The sequence below is a fragment of the Callorhinus ursinus genome, unplaced genomic scaffold, assembly GCF_003265705.2.
Source record: "Callorhinus ursinus isolate GAN/ISIS: 27379988/994484 unplaced genomic scaffold, GSC_fseal_2.0 scaffold5, whole genome shotgun sequence".
NCBI classification, from domain to species: domain Eukaryota; kingdom Metazoa; phylum Chordata; class Mammalia; order Carnivora; family Otariidae; genus Callorhinus; species Callorhinus ursinus.
The window spans coordinates 34,446,733-34,469,063 of record NW_027397067.1 but is presented as its reverse complement, the minus strand read 5'-3'; the positions used below and the strand labels follow the sequence as shown (position 1 = coordinate 34,469,063).

Below are 22,331 nucleotides of genomic sequence, written 5' to 3'. Positions count from 1 at the left end.
CCCACATGTAACATGCAAGCCTACATCTGTGCAGCGTGTGCATGGGTGTGCACAAAATTCTTTTTAGGGGCTCCTGGCTGGCTCAGTCTGTAGGGCATGAGACTCTGGTCTCCGGGTCTCGAGTCTGTGCCCACGTCGGGGGCAGAGTTTACTCAAAAAATAAAATAAAAATGAAAACAAAATTTTTTTTACTAATAGTCTAGACCCTATATTGCAAAGAACAAGGACTATAGTGACTGAATTGTTTTATTTCAACTATTTAAATGGCTTTGTTTCTAAGACGGAGCAATAACACCAGTTGTCATAGCATTGTTAGGGAAATGGAGTGAAAACCGGGGGCTTAGCCCATGGCAGGAGGCAAAAGGGAAGGGGTCTCTTTCCTGTGTCCTCCTTCATCCCCATCATACATATGCACTGGGTATGTAATTCTCGTTGGTCTCTGGGGTGGCAGGGGGATGATGTGCCCAGAAACTGTCAGGCTATAATCTTTATAGACCCTCTGGGCCACACATAGAGTGGTTAGGAACAAAATCACTACTGATACTGCTTGAGTAATTTTTGAGCTTGAAGACACTGGGGTATTCATTTAGTTCAAAGTCTTCATGTTTTAGATAACTGTGTTCATATGTAGTGACAGGCCAGGATGAGCTAGGTTAATTTTTCTCTTACTAGTGATCTAGACAAACATCCTCATTTAGAGCCCCTGCTAACTATTTTATTAACTATAACTACTAACTATAACTCTAATACTGGCACCTGTGAAAATCATGAAGTCACCGAAAATTGTGATACAGTGACTCAATTTCAAAATTTTAGGTTGTAAAATTGTAATTTTTAAAATGCCAGCTCTCTTTGAGATTTTTCCTGTGTGTCAGGCATTACATGTGTATTCTCACTCAAGCCTCACGACTCAATGCTGTAAGGACCATTATTACCACCACTTTAAATACCTTGTCCAAGGTCACACTGCTAGAAAGAGGCAGAGGGGGCAGGCACCCCAAAGCCGAAACTCTGGCTCCTATGAGATTCGGAAAAAAAACAGCTCAAGGCAGACGATATTTTAACACTTCCTTTTGGTCCTAGTGCTGTTCTTTCTCTTTTTGCTCCTGAACTTATTTAAGGATCTTGAAGCTAAGTAAAACACATTTCCTCTATGCTAACTATCAAATTCCGGGCTGCTATTAACAGTTGCTGAACAGTCAAACAATGGAGAGCCGTAATTTGGTGAGTGAGAGGAATTACTCTTCAGCTCTAGTCAAAACCTCTCTGCCCAGGCTGATCCAGACTCTCTCACCTCCTTTTTGTGGCTATGACTGCCTGGTTTTCTTAGACACCTCAGTCACCTTATCTCAAAACCTGAATGACCCCAGTGTTTCTCCTTCTTCTATAATCTCCAACAGCAAACATCACTACTCTTACTCCTAAAAATCTGTCAATGGCTTCCTTTTGCCTCTAGAATAAAGCAGAAAGTTTTCATCATTGTATGCAAAGCTCTTTATTACCTGGTTTCTGATTACTTCTCCAGCTATGGGTATGAATAATATGATTTTTTAAGAAAGTATGCATTTTAGGAAAGTGAATAGAACCCCCCAAAACCTCTTCAGGGGCAGGAAGAAGACTTTGCAAGGAAGACTGAGGAAGGGCGACTGAGGAAGGGCCAGAATGGGCAAAGGAGCACAAAGAGAAAGTGTCATCGCAGAGTGCAAGGGACAAGGACATCAACAACTGAATATGACAGGGAGTTGTGAAAGCTCTGAAAATACATCCGTTGGACCTAGCAACTGGCGTGGTTTGGGGATACAATGAGGTAGGAAACAAGACGCAAGTGGTGTGAGTAAACAAGTGAGAAAACAGGTGAGTATAGACTATCCTTAAGAAGTTTAGCATCAAGGTGTGGTAAGGGTAGAATATCACTGTCTTCATATGGTCATTGTGTAAACTAAATCAAATCATACGTGTGACATTTTATAAATTATTAAGTTGTCACAGTAGGGGCAGCCCAGGCTTTGAAACAGAGAAACCTAATTCTAAACCCAACTTTGTCACCTAAAAGCCTGTTTAACAAGAGCTCCATTTTCTCAGGCTTAAAATGAAAATATTTGTTCAACTTTGAATGGTTGGCATTTGGATTAGTAACATGTATGAAAAACTGGTAGAGTGCCTCGGGTAAAGGAGGAGGGTGTGATCATACACTCTTAGAAAGATAAAAAACCAGACTTTGGAGGAAGGGGAAGAGGAAATTATAAGCCACAATCTTTTATATAAAAAATTTACAATGTTTAAAAATTTTCTTATTGTCTGAGATTTCTACATCTCTGTAGTTTTACACTTAGTTCTAGCCAATAGAATCTTTTCTAAATTTGCCCATTGCTCTTAGAAGATAAGAGGTTATCAACCCTTTTGTGGTATAGAGACAAGGAACTGAGTGGAAGATTGGATCATCCACAAGACCATAAATTATGTTATTTGCTGGGATATTAAATATTAAATCTGACATACCTATTTTTAGAAAACCTGTGACCATCCTGTTCTGCATCATATTAACACTAGAATGAGCCTTGTGTGGTCATTACTTCATGATGTTCCCTTTAAGATACCAGAACTTCAAACAATTTAATGTTTATCTTTTGGGAATGTAATCATTAATCTCAAAACAATGCCTGTTAACTAGTTGTCATAAATGATAACTGCTTTTATATATATTAAAAGGGCTGAATCCCTTTGTTAGATGGAGGCTCTTTAAGACTCAGGCTGACCTTCTCCATGTGGGTGCCACTGGATAGTAAGTAACTTGGTGAACTTGGTGATTACAACAGATTTGTTACCTGAAAGCACTATGACTTCGATTTGGCTTTATCATAAGAGCCACATCCTGGTATCAGGACTTGATTGCTACAGCTTCCTTTCTACCAAGAGGCTGGGTCAGCTTCCTTCATCTGCCACACATTATAGTGTTCTTGATGACAACGATTCTGTTTTAGGTGACCAGAACTTTGATATGTTTGCTAGGTCACACTTGTACATATGGCATACACAGGGACAGAAACATGAAATGCATTAATAAAGAGTAATTGTTCATGGCAAGGATTGGGCTATGTGTGAAATACACTTGGTGTACTCTAAGTTATTTCATTCCTCATGAAAGGTGACAATTCACCCTTAACAGGCCCAATAGTATTTATTGTGACATGGACAATAGGGCCATGTTGGAAGTATTTTTCAATGTATTAATTTTCAAATGAAAGTTTCCTTGATCACTTAGGTAAACATTTCTGTAACTCCTGATTTATTTAATCCAATGCTAATTCCATATCCTCACAGGGGGCGATTCTGCTGTTTAGTCTGACTTGCTAAATAGACTGTTGAGATTTAGAATATCCCCCATAAACATCTGCTCCCTCTTGAAATTTGACTTTTTTGGGTAGCATTTCTTACTTCCCTAAAGTTTCCCCTTTTTGAATAGAAGTGAAAATTAAAATAATTTTAAAAAGCAATTAATTTTGCTGTCACACTCATTTTTCCTTCTCATAAAACAAAATACTGCAGAAATTGCTCAGAAGTCAGCATTGCCTATAATAGCGTATTTTAGAATGAGAATGCTGATCACTACGCATTTCCCAAACCCTTGGTAGCTCTTGAATCTTTAGAAAACTCTTTTTTCTCTAGTACTTCTCTACAATCTTGGTTTAACCCATCTGTTTGGACTTAAAAATTCCTCAAACTTATTTGTCCTTTCCTACACAAGTGTTTTTGTTCTTATTCTCTAGATGTATAAAAGCTTCCTTCCCCACCAATTGCTAGAAATCGAAATCCCTCCCATTCTTTAAGGTCATATTCAAATACCACATTTTTCATTAAGCTTTTAAAGTATCTCCAGCTAGAAGTGACCTTTTTTTCTCTAAATTTTTGTATTTATATTTATCCTGGGGTGATACTAATTTTCAATATATATCAGCAGTATCAATGGTGAACATGAATAATTAGCTCATTCATTCCCAAGTATTTATTGCATATCTGAGGAAATAAGACCTGGACTCTCACACTAATTCTGCCACTATTCAACTGTGTGCTTTTAGATAAGTCATTTTACATATTCATTTCAAATACAGTTATTTGCAGATTATTCTTACCAATCTTTGTTATAGGAGTTTGTTCAGTGCATTTTTTGTGGCCTCCCAAGAAGCCTGAACCATACTAGTACAGAATAGGGACACAATGATGATTTTTTTTCAATCAACAAATAAATTTTTCTTTATGGTCATTCAAGTACATTAACAGTTAACAGGTGGATCTCATCTTTATTATATTCAAAATACCAGTCACAATAGATATTGGGGAATCTCTTATCTTCTGATGATGAAAGAAAAGGAAAAAAAACAGCTGAGAGACTAAGAAAGGAAGAAAACTTTCATATATTGTTGGAGTATGAAAACAATCTGCTACTATCTCTCACAATCTAAGACCTGCACATCTATGGACAATTTCACTTCTGGGAATCCACGCTGCAGAAATTCTGGCGTGAGAAAGCAAAGATATGCACAATGATGTTCGCCGCAGCATTACTTGGGGTAGCAAAGAAACTAACGACCTGGATGGACAAAAGGGAAATGGTTAAATAAAGGATGCCAGACGTCACACAATGGGATACAATATGCGCTTTCAATAAGATAGACCCTGGGGCCCATGTAGAAAATGCTGACTAGATTATGTAAAAAAAGACAAAGTCTAGGTAATACATGTAATATGATCTTGATGTTCTTAAACAATAAAACTGACTATGTATACTTATATTTGGTCACATATAAACATTTGCATACACTTCAAACTTTCTTCATGTAGAAAAAAATTATGCAACAAACTAATGAGGATTGGGGCTCCTGGCTGGCTCAGTTAGTAGAGCATGCAGCTCTTGATCTTAGGGTTGAAGGTTGGAGCTCCACCTTGGATGTAGAGAACACTTAAAAATAAAATCTAAAAAAAATAAAAGATAAAAACAAGAACAAAAAACACTTATGAGGGTTACCTCTGGGCTTTGGGAAATGCATTCGGAAATATAGTCTCTACTTAATCTGTTTCCTTATTTCTAAAACGCCAGTATTAGTGCCACCCATACAGATGTCATGGGAATTAAATGAATTTAATACATGTAAAGTAATTATAGAAATGCTGGCTCGCAGTGAGTACTAAATAAAATTTAATAAAAAACAACTCTTTAAAAACACAGGCACGGGTTTCTTTTTCAATTAAAAAAATAAAATAAACACAATAAAATAAAATACAACTAAGGCAGTGGGTATCTGGATCAGTACCAGGGTGGATTTCAATCCCTCCAGGTTATGAGACAGCCTCAAATTTCTTTTCCTAATAAATTGTTGGGGAAGGAGCAATGCTTTGGACAAGCAGGCTACTGGGATCAATCGTGCCCCCTGGTGGTTGATTATTACCCCACCTGGACTGTGGACGAAGAACGAAGGAAAAAAAAAACGTCTCTCTCTTGGCCCTGATTTGTTTCCCCTTAGGGGAGAACTGTTGTAGGAATGGTATCCTAAGCTCTTTTACATCCATTACCTTAATCTCCATAACAGTCAGACGCTAATTTTGCTCATGTCCCTGGCATTGGCAACGCAACCGTAGTACTGGATAAGCACTCCATGTACCCGCTGCTTTGCCTCCTCCTAGGCACATCCGCGTGCAAACACGATCTCATCCTTCAAGCCTTCCGCTTTGGCATCACCTCATTTCTTCAATCTTTTCTCACTTTCACTGGTGATTATACTCTAATGCAAAAAATTAGCTGCATTTTTTAAAGGTATGTGTATGTGGATATGTTGTAAGTGTGGATATAACAAACGGGCAGAAGACATGAACAGACACTTCTCAAAAGGTGATATACAAATGGCTAACAGACACATGAAAAAATATTCATCATTAGCCATCAGAGAAATTCAAATCAAAACCACATTGAGATACCACCTTACACCAGTTAGAATGGCAAAAATTGACAAGGCAAGAAACAATAAATGTTGGAGAGGTTGTGGAGAAAGGGGAACCCTCTTACACTGTTGGTGGAAATGCAAGTTGGTACAGCCACTTTGGAAAACAGTGTGGAGATTCCTCAAAAAATTAAAAATAGAGCTACCCTATGACCCAGCAATTACACTACTGGCTATTTACCCCCAAAGACACAGATGTAGTGAAAAGAAGGGCCATATGCACCCCAATGTTCATAGCAGCAATGTCCACAATAGCCAAACTGTGGAAAGAGCCGAGATGCCCTTCAACACATGAATGGATGAAGAAGATGTGGTTCATATATACAATGGAATATTACTCAGCCATCAGAAAGCATGAATACCCAACTTTTACATCAACATGGATGGGACTGGAGGAGATGATGCTAAGTGAGTAAGTCAAGCAGAGAAAGTCAATTATCATATGGTTTCACTTATCTGTGGAACATGGGAATAACATGGAGGACATTAGGAGAAGGAAGGGAAAAATGAAGGGGGGAAATCGGAGGGGGAGACGAACCACGAGAGACTAGGGACTCTGAGAATCTGAGGGTTTTAGAGGGGAGGGGGGTGGGGCGATGGGCTAGCCTGGTGATGGGTATTAAGGAGGGCACGTTATTGCATGGAGCATTGGGTATTATACGCAATCAATCAATCATGGAACTCTACATCAAAAACTAATGAGGTACTGTATGCTGACTACTGTAACAAAATAAAATTAAGAAAAAATTCATATATTGTGTGGATATATTCATATATTGTAGTATCAGCCAGTTTCATGAGTGTGTGATCTGTGTAGTCACACAGGGCCCAACACAGAGAAGGGCCCCATGCTTGGTTAAATTCTCTGCTATTGCTCTCTTGAAATGACTAAACATTTTTTTTAACAAGGGCCCTGTATGTTCATTTGCACGAGGCCTCGCAAAATACAAGCTGGCCCTGTTTTCAAATTACACTCACAATTCCAAACTGAATATAATTATTACTATTCTAGATGAGGAAACCAAGACTGCTAATGAGTAAGGAACTTTTTTCCAAGATTCCACAACTGGCATATTGTAGATTTGGGTTAGAGTCTACCAAATGCTTCCAAGAATTTCTCACGGGCAACAGGGTCACCTGGAGGGCTTGTTAAAAGTGAAGATTCACAGACCACATTCCAGGACCTAATAACACATAATTTTTAGAGGTATGGTCTTGGAATCTGAACCTTAAGTAACTATTCCACTGGCTTAGAGAACAAGTTTATGTTCAATTCACCTCTAATTTTAAAACCTAGCATAGGCCTTCACTCCTAGCAGTCACTTAGTATATGGTATGCTGATTAAGTGAATGTCATTCAGTTCCAGACAGATGAAGTATTGCTATTGCAGGATAGCACCAGGGTTTTTCAATTCTCAAAGTGCTGAAAAGTTTTCAAATGCTGGAGGCCTCATCAGCAGCTACAGTCGAGACATTTTTGCCCTGTACTTGCTTGCCACTGAATATCCACATGGAATCTCTGGATATAAAACCTGTAAGATGTTACAGTCCCTAAGATTTTGGAAGGACTTTTCTGGCCAGAGATTCAGAATCACAAATGCAAAGTGGTGTCAAATGGTCAATTTCATAATATTATTGGGAACTTGATTACTGGAATCAAAATTTTATAAATACTGTGTAGACTTTGAAGTAAGGAAGATACAGAACTCAGCCCTTCTAAAATGTTCATGACCAGATGGAAGGCTATATAGTCATTTATAAATGTTAGAAAAATTTTTGACATAGAAAAAATGCTGCTGGTATATATAGAAAAGTTAAGATTCAAAATTATATTTTGAGTGATTTTAGTTCTTTTAAAACATATGAAAAAAAGAATATGAAAATAATGCCAAATGATGGTGAGGTTAAGGGTGTTTTATCTGTATAATTGTCTCTAATTTACAGTGGGCTTCCTATTCTTTTTGATTGGAAACAAAAACCAAAATCCTTTATCTAACTTGCAGATTCTCCTTCTTTAGCTTAGAATTTGCAGGAATTATTGCCTGTTTTCTCTCACTGGTCATTAAATCAAGATGCTAAATTCTGTTACATCTATGTCCCAAAAGTACCTAACCACTGTCCCCTCCTTTCTTTCTATCTCGGCTGCTATTTCTAGTCTTAACTTTTAAAGTATCTCCCTATGGCTTGTCTGTTTCCAGTTCCATCCCTTCAGCACATCTTTCACAATTCCAACAGAATCATCTTTCTAAAATATATGTTAAGATCCTCCCCTCACTTTTCAAGGCAGTGTTAAGTCTTGAAAAGTAAAAACAAATGAACAAAGAAGAGAAAGTAGCACCACTGGAAGGCTATCCGGAGTGACCTGATGTCACGGCTTCTCTACTCACCAGCTACAAGGTCCCTACATGCCCCAGGAAATGGGCATAATAACAACAGTTACCAATTACTGAACAAACACTATGTACTCAATAAGAACACTTACTTCCCCACTGGTTAGAGGAGAAACTAATGCCACATTACATTGCCTGAGGCAGAGGAGCTGTTAAGTGTTCAAAGGCTCTACCCAATGGCTTCGCAGCAGAACAGGCCCCACCTTACAAGGTGGTGACCATTCGGTGAGGGGTACGGTTAATAGCACATAGGAAGCATGCCAGCGATGGAACCCTTTCTGAAAAGCCTTTCTTTACTGACTTTTACTCATAGAGACTTAGGGTCAGAGCCCTTAATCTGGCCAGACTCTACTCTCTTTTCCCAGCCCATGCTGCTCCTGCTCTTGTCTAGGCTTCAGCCACATCCCAGATGACTTGTCATTTCCAAGTAACAAAATTTTCTCATGCCTCACTAATGAATAAGTTATTCCTTCAACATAATGCCCATTTAAAATTTGGGTTCAAATTCGATTTTTTTCTGCAAATCTTTTTTTAAAATATTTTATTTATTTGAGGGAGCGAGCACGAGCAGGGGGTAGAGGGAGTAACAAGCTCCCTGCTGAGCAAGAAGCCTGATGTGGGGCTCGATCCCAGGACCCTGAGATCATGACCTGAGCCGAAGGCAGACGCTTAACCAACTGAGCCACCCAGGTGCCCCAAATCTTTTAAGCACAGTAAGTTATTCCATCCCCTAGGCTCCTCCAACTAAATGTTCAAGCCTCTATTATAGCTGTTGCTTAATTCTGTCTTATTTTTTCACCATCTGGGAATACATCAGATTGCTCCATCAGAATGTAAGAATGTAAGTGACGCAGAATTATATTACTCGTTTTGTGACTAATAAGTGATGGGGCAACCAATTCATCCAGTTAGGTGAGGACTTTCCTGGTTTTAGCAGGGGAAGACCTGCATCCTGAGAAACCCCTCCGGAAAAACCAAGGTGTACAGCCTCCTAACATAGAGTGCAGTGTAAAGCCTGTAGAAGGTTTATAACACATCATCAGAATAGTCAAGAACTTTGATTAGCCTTTATGAATAAATCTTTAAAGATTTTTTCAACGTATGGTCTTTAACCTACAGTCCTTGCCTAGTAATAGTCCAAGTACTTAAGACTATGTTTGATCTTCATCTTGCTCTTCCTTGCTCTTCCTATATTCAGAAAATGTATATCCCCTGAGGTGGAGTATTTTGAATATTAAAAGATTATTTTTAAAAGATGGCTAATCTCAAAAGGGATGAGAAGCTGAAATGCTGCCAGAAAAGTGTTGGGTAGGAGGGAAGAAAAATAAAACAATCTAGTCCTATATTAAAGTCTCTTCATTAAAATGCTAAGGATTCATTCCTTTGTTTCACACAACTGTGTATAATTATAGTATACAAAACACCCAGATCTTCCTGCTATTAAGCATTTAAAAATATCCATTCCAGATTTTCAAAATAAGTTTCACATATACAGTAATTATATCACACAAATGTGCAATGCTTAGATTGTATTGATTATAACAACTTAAATTTAGATCATCTCTATTAGGGTTGACTTCACATTTTCAAAAGGATGCCCTGGGCACTTCCTGATAGAATAGGAAGTAATCTTAATTTGATCGAAGTTCGTGGGTGCTAGACACCTGACTTCCCAAAATATTCTAGAAGAGAAGTAAGAAAAGTAGTTTTAGAACTCTTTTTTGTATATACACCTTTTGTTACGGTAACACATGTCAGGGTTCTGCACAGAGCACCGGGATGCTGCCTGCGCTGGCAACTCACAGAATCTGGTGGGATAAATCATGGATTAAGACTTCGAAGACTTAGGTTTTGGTGCAGCTGAGCTATTTGGTCTCTGACAGGGAGGTAATGCTGTCTGGGTAGGTAACTATGGAGAGAAACCCATGAGAGTAACTGTGAAAATGACTCCCAAGTCATGAAGTTGAAGCGCCATGATGAGACATTTTTAATCAGAGGTGTACATCGAGTAACCTGGGTGTCCTCCAAAAGGGTGTCTGCCCCACTCCAAGGCCAGCAAGCTCAGAATTTTCTGGAAGAGGAATCAGGAATATACTTTTTTAAAGGGCCACAGGTAATTCTGAATTACTTGCTTTTTAATAAACTACTGGGACAGTGCAAAATCTTTAGCTTTCTAGACTGATGGACCTGGAATCAAACCCCCTCCAAATCTCTTAATAAGAGAGAGACTTTAGAAAATTCATTAATTGGGGCGCCTGGGTGGCTCAGTTCTTTAAGCGGCTGCCTTCAGCTCAGGTCATGATCCCAGTGTCCTGGGATTGAGTCCCGCTTCGGGCTCCTTGCTTAGCAGGGAGTCTGCTGCTCTCTCCCCTTCTGACGCTCCCCCTGCTTGTGCTCTCTCTCCGTTAAATAAAATCTTAAAAAAAGAAAAAGAAAATTCATTAATTTATTGACCCTCAGTTTCTCTAACTTAAAAAAATGGCGATATAAACACCTTCTTTGCAGGGTTCTTGAGTGGAGATGTAAATAAAACATTTAAATGAGAGCATCTATCTTCAGGGATCTGATAGGTAACCTAAGATCGTAAGATGCAAGACAGATCAGAAGATCGATCGTAAGACAGAACAGAGTGTTAGAGACTGTGGCTAACTGAAGAATGCAAGCCCCGACTAAATATATTTTTTAAATTATTTTAAACACTGCCCTTGTCATACAAAATATATCTGCAGGCATGGCATCTGGTTTTTACCCCTAATATACTGGCCAATAATTAACCAATATTCAAGTGCTACCTAAAATATAAAATCCTGAGTAGTCTGCAAGTATTTTCTAGCACTGTGTAAGGTGCTGCTAAATACAGGATTATACATTGATTCAACAAATATTCAGTGCCCATTACATACTAGCAAGTACAGATAGAGATACTAAAAGTACTAATTCAAAAAATTTATAGCCGAAAGAGTAGATAAATCAGAATATGTCCATTACGAATACCACTAACAGGACTGATGCTACCCAAATTACCTTTCCACTTTCAGTTTTGCATTAATACTCTATGCAAGGTTTTGTGAGCACCTGTATTCTTTAAATTTTTAAACACTGTTAATGACTAGAAGTATTTGAGATTTTAAGTAATTTTGTTTTAGGAACAGAGTACATTTTACTTTTTAAATTTTATTTATTTATTTTTTCTAGGTGGAGTCCAGCATGGGGCTTGAACTCATGACCCTGAGATCAAGACCTGAGCTGAGATCAAGAGTTGGATACTTAACTGACGGAGTCACCCAGGCACCCCTAGAAACAGAGTACATTTTAACTAGATCAACATGGTTGTTTGCTGTGATATAAGCAAGCTTGCTTAATTAATGCTAAGGCTTCTCCCAGGTTTAAGATTCTGTGGTTAGGAAACACTAAACCATGGAGTCATCACGTAAGAGGAAACATTGACCAAGTGACTCAGAGTCATCTTAGAGCTAAAATACTTCCTAAAACATTTTGAGCAACTTTCTGTCATGTGAGACCTGTCTCTCAATGCAGGAAGTACAAAACCTGGCAGCTTTCTGACTCCATTAAAATTCGATTGTCCTCTGTCATTTTTCTGAACTCATCTAAAATCTGAGCAAAAGATGTTTACAGAGCCTACTGCCAACATTTATTTATTTTTACTTTAAAGCATGACTCCTCCATTTGTTGATCCGTGACCCAAGCAAGTTACTGCACTTTTAGTTTCCTCATCCTTAAAATGGTGATGATAAGAACTGAGATTTGTTTAAAGGAGACAATGTTTGCAAAGCACTTAGCAGAGCCATGACATATAGTAATATTCCATAAATATTGTTTAGTATTTTGATTGTCATTTCTACTCCACACAGATAGGGCCTTCTTGTCTTTCTTCTGAGGAATCTTTAATGATGTCTCCATAACTACCCTTGTCAGACATTTTTGCTGGAGGCATGGCTGCTTGGAAAGCCTCACTCCCAGGCAGCCACTGAAGATTAGATATGAACCTGGAGCTGACTCAGTCCAAGCCCAAGCACTTTGTTCTTCATCCCAACCATTACGGAGAGTTAAGAGTCCTATGAGCAAACCTGGCCTCTTCTTTGGTCTCTTACATTTTGGGTTTCTGCTTCAGATTTTTATTTATTTATTTTAGAAAATACTTCATTTTTTAAGTAGGCTCCACACCCAACATGGGGCTTGAACTCATGACTCCAAGGTCAGGAGTCACATGCTCTACCGACTGACCCAGCCAGGCGCCCCTTCAGATTTTTATTTTTAAATCTATTTTATTAAATCTAATTTATTATTTTAAGGAAGGGTCTTGCAAATACCAACACACACATGAAAAATACTCTCCAAGGTGATAAAGCCCAACTTCCTTAGCCTGCCATTGAAGACTGTGCATTATCTAGCTGGAACTTACTTTTCTAACCTCCCTTCCCCATTGCTCCCCTCCCCTTTTGGTGCAGCCCACTCCCACCCAAACTAACCTGTTATTCATCATGCATACTGTGTCCTTCCCATCTACACGCTTCAACCCCAGATGCTCAGGCTTCTCCCTCATCTCCAAATTCCACCCTATTTCCAGGTTCAGGAGCAATGTCAGATCTTTGGAAGACTTCCCAGAATCCTTCTCTATAAGAAAGTGCTTGGGCTTTGGACCCAGTTCACACCTAATTTTCATTTCTAACTAGCTGTGTATTTGTGATTCTTTAAAAAATCGGCACCTGGGATTTTGCCTATAAATAAAAACTTAGCCTATAGCACTGATAGGAGGTCTAATTGCACAAACAAGACATATAGGCACTAATCACATATCTCAGGTATACCAACAATTACTTCCTGCCTCAAACCATGGTCATCTCTTCTACTTACCTATTTATAGACATGGTATAGGAACAAATGGATAGCTACTGGGGAAAAACAATTTGAGCTGGATCCCTAGTCTCATTTCCTACACTAAAATAAATTCTAGATGAACCAAGTTTTTAAATCTAAAAAATAAAACATCAAAAAAAAAAAGAAAAAAGAAACCTCAACAATAATGAATGAATGAAATAAAAGACAGGTAAATTTACCCATAAACTGGGAGTGAAGAAGGACTTTCTAAGCAAGATACAACAATCAGAAGCCAACAAATGAAAGGATTGATGGTTATAGCTAATGAAAAAAATTCAATGTTTCTACAGGAAAAAGAAGCTATAAAACTTAAATTATATCACACCAAGAAAATAATTTTGCAATATGTATTATGAAGGGCTAATTTTCTTAATTTACAAAGAGCCATTCCATATCAAGAAAAACTGCTGAATACTCCAAAAAAAAAAAAAAAGCCGAAGTATTTGGTCAGGTAGTAAACACACATGATTAAGAAATGCAAAATGATGTTCAATTTTGATAATAAAGAAATATAAATGCAAAAGATACAATTTTTTAACCTGTTGGATGGGCAAAAACTAAAAAGATAATATTCAATGTTGGTAATGGTGTAAGGACACAGGCCTTCTCATGAACTACTTTGGGGGTGCAAACTGGCGCTACTGTTGTTGAGTACTACTTAGCACAATTTACAAATATAAGAAAAAGAACATTCCTTTGATTCACTACTTCCACTGCTAAAAATTCATCTTAAAAATAAATCAAGACCTGCGCAGTAATAGGCTAGTTGCGAAACTTTTTGCAATGGAAAAAAAAATTAGTTATTTGTTAATAGATTCCTGGTAAATTGAGTCATGATACATGTCAAAATGGAATTCTAGGCAGTTATAAAAAGAATGATGTTGACAAGGATATTTCTAAGAAATACTAGGTGGGAAAAAAGTGCAGAAGGAATATGATTCCATTTTCATAAATCTGATGTGTGGAAGTGGGGTGAGTTGAGTGTGTATCAATAAACATACTCAACTGTAAATACTTTTCTAGAAAATACATATGAAATGGAGAAGCATTTCCTTTTGGGGTAAGGAACTGAGTGGGGGGAAAGGGCATGTGGAATAGAGGATATTTTTATTTTATATTTTTCTAATCCAGTCTAGGACCCAGGTATAGTATTCGTCGCTGTGTATATTACACTGAAATGGTATATACATAATAACCAGCTCATCTACTGAGGACATTTGTTCCCAGCTTGTCTGTTAGAACAACTGGAGAGGCCCTAAGTTTTGCGCGCTGGATAGGATTTGTTAACTGAATTAATGAAAGTACAATTTATTATTGTGTGGAAATTCAAGCATTTTTTAGAATGAAAGTCCTTCACAGTGAAAGACTGGAACTCCTGGTGATGGAAAGGGAAAAAAATAAAACACATATAACTATGATGGGAGCTACTTCTGCTGTTGCAAGGGGAACCAGGAATGGAAAGATGTGGCCTTAGCAACAACATGTGATGTTTGAGCTCCAGCCTGACAAGTGATCCAAAAATGTCACATGGTATTTACCTTCAGTATCAGCAGCCAGAACCCTTTAAACATCAACGCACTTAGCATTTTTCTTAAAATGAAAACTGAAAACACTCTTTGTTTTTTTTAAACTAAACTTCACGTCTGACGTGGGGCTGAACTCATGACCTGGAGATCAAGAGTCGGGTGCTCTACCAACTAAGCCAGCCAGGCAGCCCTGAGAACATGACTATATGTGGAGGCTGCCACCACCTACATAATCATGTCTATAAATAAATGAAATCTTCCAATAGTAAATAGTAAATATGTGGCTCTGTGAGCTTCTAAGTTGCCAAAATCTGAATGTACTCAAACTTACAAATAAGAGAAAAAGATTTGAAGCTTCATGCCAGCCTAATGCCCCACGTGTAAGTATTAGGGGTCATTTGCACAATCACATGGGGGATTAACAGGGCTTCCTGCTACCACTTACGTCATGTATGTAAAAAATGTGCTCAGGGGTTCCAGGGAATGATTCCGGAAATATTCAAATTCTCTGCATAGCTTTTTCCTCATCTCCGTGTCAATTTTGGAAACAGTAAGAGGATTTGTTTGATTAGCCAAGAAGTTTCCATAATCAGTGGTCTGGAGATGAATTTTCACATCTGAAAATTAAATGAAACCTCATTTAAAGTTTGAACATGCATAAATAGCTTTTACAACATTAATTGAATTTATTGTGACTTTATGATAAATGCATATTAAATTATTATCTTATTAGATATGTATGTCTATGTATGATTTAGCCTTGAGTGTTACTCTCTAAAGCAATAAAAAATTCAATGTTAGTACAGATATTCTAGTACAACAACAATAAAAAATCAATTATCTAAACAATCTAGAACTATTTAACACAGCTGAAAAGAACATTAACAACCACCTAGTCCTAAGTCTACCTGAGCCAGTTGTAGTCATTTGGAAATAGCTGCTCAGAAAACTATTGAGAAGGATCCTAAAGCTTCATCTCGGCTTGATGGAAATGAGAAATGTATTAGTAATATTTACCATGGGTACGGGAGGTGGAATGGGCAATCATCAATAATATCCTTTTATTATAGATGAAGAAATGGAGTCTCAATAGGGCTGAGTGGTGGAGTTATAGAGTAGTAAGGCTCGAATTAGGAGATGGATCTCCTTACTCTTAAAATCCAGTATCATTTCCAGAATACCATGCCAGGGATCCTCTAAATGGCAGTGTTTTTGAATGCCAAGTAAGTGCTGAAGCATTAAGTGGGAGAGAAGGAGAGGTAAGAAATGAAGCCAGAGAAGCAAGCAGGGGTTGTCCAAGAAAGGCTTGGCATGGCTTCCTTTATCCTGAGGATAACCAGGAGCCCTTGTAGGCTATGAACTGATAGCTGATGAGAAGGTGCATTTGCAGTTGGCACTTAAGTCATTCTGAAGTATCTGAGATTCTTAAGTATTGGCACTTAAGCGATTCTTAAGTATCTGAGATTCAGTGGACAGGCATTCTTCCTTAGTACCTGGAGAAGATTATGCACTGAAAATATTCTTTACCTGACTGCAGAATTTATCTGTTTAATTACCTGTTTAATTAACTTAATTTTTAAAAAATTATACCTTTTTTTCTGGGCCATTTCTTGTTTGGCTTTTATTTTGGCAGTTCAGATTTTTTATACAATTTGACAGTTTGCATTCTCAGCACTGAGGAATATTTGCCAACAGAAGAAACACAAATGTTATTTCTTTCAAAACCATGATATTTTGCTCATGCGACATATGTTTCTTTTAAGCAAAATAACTTCCAAACCTTTCGGCTGCCAGTGAGATCCTGAAATTCAACATCTCAAGTGTTTCAGACCCCATAGGAATCATGTAATACTGTAGTCCATGGAGAGGCCAATGAAATTATTTTTTCCCAGCACCAAAACAATCCAAGGGACTTGCATTAGGATTCTAAGAAAATCTCAAAACCTGAAATGTTTGCTCCGAGATGATGATAGACTGCTAATAATAACAACACTTATAGTTTTATAGTTTTCAAAATGGACTCACATAATTTTTTCTCTGCATTTCCCCAAGTGCTTATTTAGATAGGTGTGTAAGAAAAAGGACTTTGTGCTCAAATAAATTGGAATAAACAGGCTTCTTAGCTGTAGGAATTGAAAGCCTTTAACACATTACTTTGATTTTTGCAAAGAGTATGGTTCAGAACCTCCCCAAACACTAGAAAACAATGGAGCCACCCGCAGAGCACACTTTGGAAAATTACACTGCTTTTTTATCTACAGAAGTGACTCTTTTTCTTTTTTATTCAAATGAGGAAATGGAATGTTTTCCAAACTGGGATCACTACCAACTAAATCCATTTAATAGGTCCCAAACAGCAAAGAATAAAAGTATTAGATTAGGCTCTTATAACAAATATGAGCATATAACACAGAGTAGCGTATACACGTGTGTGCACACAGGGGCATCACGTAAAAATGTGTCTTCTGTGGGCTGCCGTCACCGGGTTCAGTGAATTCTCTGAGATCACTTGGCTACTGAGGCAGGATGATGATCTGGGACATCATGATTATCTTCTATTAATTTGTTGTTCAGATCAGTTTTAGAAAATGGTAATTTTTTTTTCCTGTGCAGCTTCCTGTTTGGGGCTCTCTATAGAAGTGAATGTCCAGACCTTTTACACTCCAGGTAGGCTTTATGCCAAGGAAGCATCTTCAAGAGGTACCCGCAAGGGGTGCTTTCCTTGAGCCATCCCCTGCCTCTTCCCCACTCTCTGGGGCGAGGAACTTAAGTTATCTGACTTTTCTGAACTCAGTTTCTTCACCTGCAAAATGGATATAGAATCCATGCCTTCAGGTTGTTGTGGGGATTAAACAAGAGGATGTAGGTGAAGAGGCAGCATATAGGAGCTACTCCATAATATTACCTTTTTTCTTCTCACTTGTGCCCACTTACTTCAGCGATTAATTTGGCGCGAGCCAAGCTACTCATGCTGTTTGACGAAGTCCAAGTATGAGGGACAATCCTGAAAAATCAGGAGACTCCACAGCTGGCTCCTGCTACTTCCTTTCATTTTATTTGCGGCAATCTTTATAATCAATTCTGGGGTTTCATGATAAAATGATTCATAAATTTAGTTATGTCTATGCAAGCAATCATAATGAAACTGATTCCAAAAAGGCCCACGATGGGCCAAGAAGTAAAAATACCCAATGTCCTCCAATCTGTAAGGGAGCTGTTGGATCCAGGCCCAGTAAAAATTCCTACTGATGAGATTCCTCAGGCACCTCTGAAACATTAGAAAAATCTCCACAGTACAGGTACCTCCCTATGTTGTATACAAAATAGAAGGCCACCTCTGGTATGCCCCTCGAGGCAAGCCCCTGGTGTAGGATAACTTCCTTGCCCCTACTCCTCCCATTCCTTATACTGGAGTTGATAATGAGGATATGAACAAATGGTATAAGATTAAGGGAAAAAGGGTGCAGGCATCATCTGACAGCCTCTGGGAAAGGAGTGATCCTCCGTGGTGTCTCCGGAGCAAGGACAAGAGACATATAGAAATGGAATAAGTACTTTGATAAGATAGGGTGCACCCACTGTAAGCGGCCTTTGGAGAAAGTAGATAACCTTCATAGGTCTAAATCCGAAATGATTGCGATAAAATGTAAAAAAAATAAGATCACATGGAAGAATGGAAAAACAAAACACTAATGAATGAAAAGCTAATGAATAAAAAGAGTCCCTCCGAAGCTATCGGGAGGGAGATGCTTGCAACCTAATCCTGTGTCCGTGTCTCCTCCCTCACGGAGGCTGTCGTTTCCTTCAAGGACCCTTCCCTCCCCCTGGAGCTAGACTCCGGCAGTAATTTGAATCAGTTGTCTTAAGACTTTGGTACTTATTCTGTACATCAGAATATTCTCGGCCAATATATTGGCATCGGCCATCAGATCTTATAATTACTCAGATTTTAATACTATACCAGTATCTATAAAACTGGAACCTTTCCCTCCATTTTTGCTTATTGGAGTTTCTCCAAGTCATTTTTGGTGCTTTCTTACTCCAAATCCCTTGCACTGTTCTTTATGTCCTCTCTGGTTTCCACTCCACGTGCCCCTGGTTTAGAATGGCCACCTGACATCAAGATTACTGCTGTGAGCTCTTAAATTGATTCTCCCAAGCTCATTTCTCCTCATGCACTCCCTGCCTCAAATTCAATCTTTCCAAAGAATTATTGTGAGTTTGTAAATGACCTTATAAGAATCTTGGAGTCACAGACAGTTGTAGGCAGATTAAAAAGGACTTTCCTAATATTTGTAATGGTTTACCACTGACAGAATGGCTCTAATGGACATCATCTCTTAACCTTAACGAATATTCCCATTTCATAGATGAAGAAACTGAGGCCCAGAGAAATAACATGTTCATGTTTTCTATGCTTGTGAGTATTTGACTGAAGATTCAGATATGCCTCTTGTCCTCATTCATTTTCCTAAATCTCCACAATCAGATCTCCAAGGTCCTTCAAGATTTTTCCCAGCCTAAATTCCAGCCTTATCTCCAGGTATTCTAGTATTGCAGCCAAACTGGTTTACTCCTCACCAAAAGCTTTTATTTAAATAGAGGAATCTGTAGTTCATTAATTTTCCCTCCTGGCCCAGAATGCCCAGCCATCGCAACACTGCTTGCTCGCATCTCATTGGCATTTTCCTAGCCTATAGGCCTGCAGATCTGCTTCACTTTTTGAATATATTTGTGATCTATAGGTTTAAATTGTTCTTGTATTTTAAAAATTTTGATTGTTTTTACTTATTTATGACATCCTCAACTAGAGAGCTGTTTAGGGAGTGCATAGTATCTTACTGTTTATCATATTCTCTACATCACCTAATAACAATTTTTATCACATAGATGATCTTCAAATATTAGTAGCTTTAATTTCTGATTAAAACCTAGGACCTCGGGGCACCTGGGTGGCTCAGGTCATGATCCCAGGGTCCTGGGATCAAGTCCAGCATTGGGCTCCCTGCTCAGAAGGGAGTCTGCTTCTTTCTCTCCCTCTGCCGCTCCCCCCGCTTGTGCTTGCTCTCACTGTTTCTCTCTCAAATAAATAAATAAAATCTTTTTTTTAAGATTTTATTTATTTATTTGACAGAGACAGAGACAGCGAGAGCAGGAACACAAGCAGCGGGAGTGGGAGAGGGAGAAGCAGGCTTCCCGCTGAGCAGGGAGCCCGATGTGGGACTTGATCCCAGGACCCTGGGATCATGACCTGAGCCGAAGGCAGACGCTTAACTACTGAGCCACCCAGGCGCCCTAAATAAAATCTTAAAAACAACAACAACAACAAAACACAGAGGACCATATAGCACTTCATTACATAATTCCATGCATGTTACCAGGATTGAAACTCCTCATTTTGGTTCTTATTCAAACAAACAGGTGCTCTCTGAAGAACACAATCAGCTACATAGAACCATATACAAAACACCATTAACCATAACCATGAGATGGGAAGAATTATTTCAGGAATTCAAAAGTCTAGCAAAAAGAGACAAAACTAGTTCTTGTTGTATACACGCTGTCGTTCAGGGAGGTGCTTATGATTTCCCAGGAATTCTTATTTAACAGTTTACAAAACATTTTCAGAAATTTCTGATGCTCCTGACAACTGGGAATTAGGCCAAGGAGGTATTATCCAAGTATCAGGCAAGAAGGCACCATGTTACAAGTTAAGCAGTCTGGCTTAACATCCTAGAGCCAGAGAGTGAAGTGCTAGGACTTGAACCCAAACATGCACACTTTTCTTTTCTTTTTTTTTTTTTTTTTTTAAAGATTTTATTTATTTATTTGAGAGAGAGAATGAGATAGAGAGAGAGCATGAGAGGGGAAAGGGTCAGAGGGAGAAGCAGACTTCCCGCTGAGCAGGGAGCCCGATGTGGGACTCGATCCCAGGACTCCAGGATCATGACCTGAGCCGAAGGCAGTCGCTTAACCAACTGAGCCACCCAGGCGCCCAACATGCACACTTTTCTAATGTGAATTTTCAGATTCTTTCTAAAAGTGTGCAAAACTCAGCCTTAGGCTATAGGGGAACTAGGACAGTACAGTGTATCGTCTCTGCCCCCTTTTTAGAAGTGGATAAAAAAATTCAGCTTTATTGAAGTACAACTGACAAATAAAACTGTAAGATATTTAAAGTGTACATGTGATATACATACACATTGTAAAAGTATCCCCCCACCGACCTGACACCTCAGTGGACTCACATATTGATACTTTCTGCCCTTAAGAAGCTTAAAATATAGGAGAAGATAGACTAATTTACTCATTTATGAGTTAAGCCCTTAACTGTTAATTCAGGGGGGTAGATAGTTGGGAGAGACAAAGGTCCGCTCCCAGGCGTGATGCATCTATGCAAATGTCACAGAATTAGGTCCATCACAAGGACCTTCATAGAGTATGAAGTTAAGGCTTGTCCATTGTACCCAACATGGCTGCAGTAGGAAAGGATTTACAGAGGAAGTAACTCGAGTGGAGACCTGAGAGAGGAATGAGTGTTCTCCAGGCAAACAGGATAGAGAATGGAATTTGTGACTGAAAGGAAAAACTTTCCAAAAGGTAGAAGGGTTTTGAGGAAATGCTCGCAAGGTAGAGATCAGCAAGACTGCTCCAGCCTTTTGGACCAAGGGTGAAGTTGATCCCGCCTGATGAAAGCCATCGAAGTGTTTTTGAAAATAGCAAAGTGACCGCATTGGATACGCATTTTTAATACAAGGTGGAAAAAATGCTATAATTAGAGGTATAAGTAGCATTTAAGGGAGCATGAAGAAAGCCCTTTGAACTAAGTCTTCCTCCTATATATATTTTTTTCATTTAAAAATTGATAGTAGGAATAAATCTAGGTAAAAAGTGAAAGGTCGCCTACACTTGTCATCCACCACCACCGCCGCCCACTCACTCCCAGATGCAGGGAACTACTATTTTTAGTTTCTGTTGGATCCTTTCAGTTTCCTTGTATCTAGACCATCATATAGAAAATATCTGTCTTTTTACTAAAGAGCACTATGCCACACACAGACCTTTCCGTTGCTTTCCTCCCTTAATAGATCTCGGTGATCTTTCCATGTCAGTCCTCTAAGGGGGTGTCCTCATGCCTTTTTTTTAAATAGCTGCAGAATATTGTTATGTCAATGTTACATAATTTGTTTAATCAGTTCCCTGCAGATGGACGTTTGATTTGCTTCCATCTTTTGCTATTCTAAACGATGCTATATGAAGTCTCAGGCCAAGTGTATATGCATTTGGAATTTTGATAGGTACTGACCAATTGCCCCCATTAAGAGTTCTTATTTTTCAGTATTTTTATTCTCCAGAGTGGGAGCCCTTTTAGGGCAGGGACTATATCTTTAGTTTTACTTCCTCAACTCTAGCCAGAAATGCTTAATATGTTGTTGTTAAATTAATTCCTACTGGAAAGGAGGGAAGGTCATATCCCCTAAAAGGGACATAATTGCTAGTAGGATAGAATCAGATTCCCTCAT

The 22,331-nt window shown here is 38.6% G+C and overlaps 1 protein-coding gene across 2 annotated transcripts in view; it reads right to left on the bottom strand.

The window, feature by feature from the left end:
* The window catches only part of ATP6V0D2 (ATPase H+ transporting V0 subunit d2), a 43,116-nt gene that overhangs the window by 15,380 nt on the left and 5,405 nt on the right, over nucleotides 1-22,331 (bottom strand). For both annotated transcript variants that reach the window (XM_025870794.2, XM_073892936.1), the window contains exon 2: nucleotides 15,254-15,425. In XM_025870794.2, coding sequence (XP_025726579.1) covers nucleotides 15,254-15,425 — 172 coding nt within the window. The remainder of the gene's footprint in view (nucleotides 1-15,253; nucleotides 15,426-22,331) is intronic.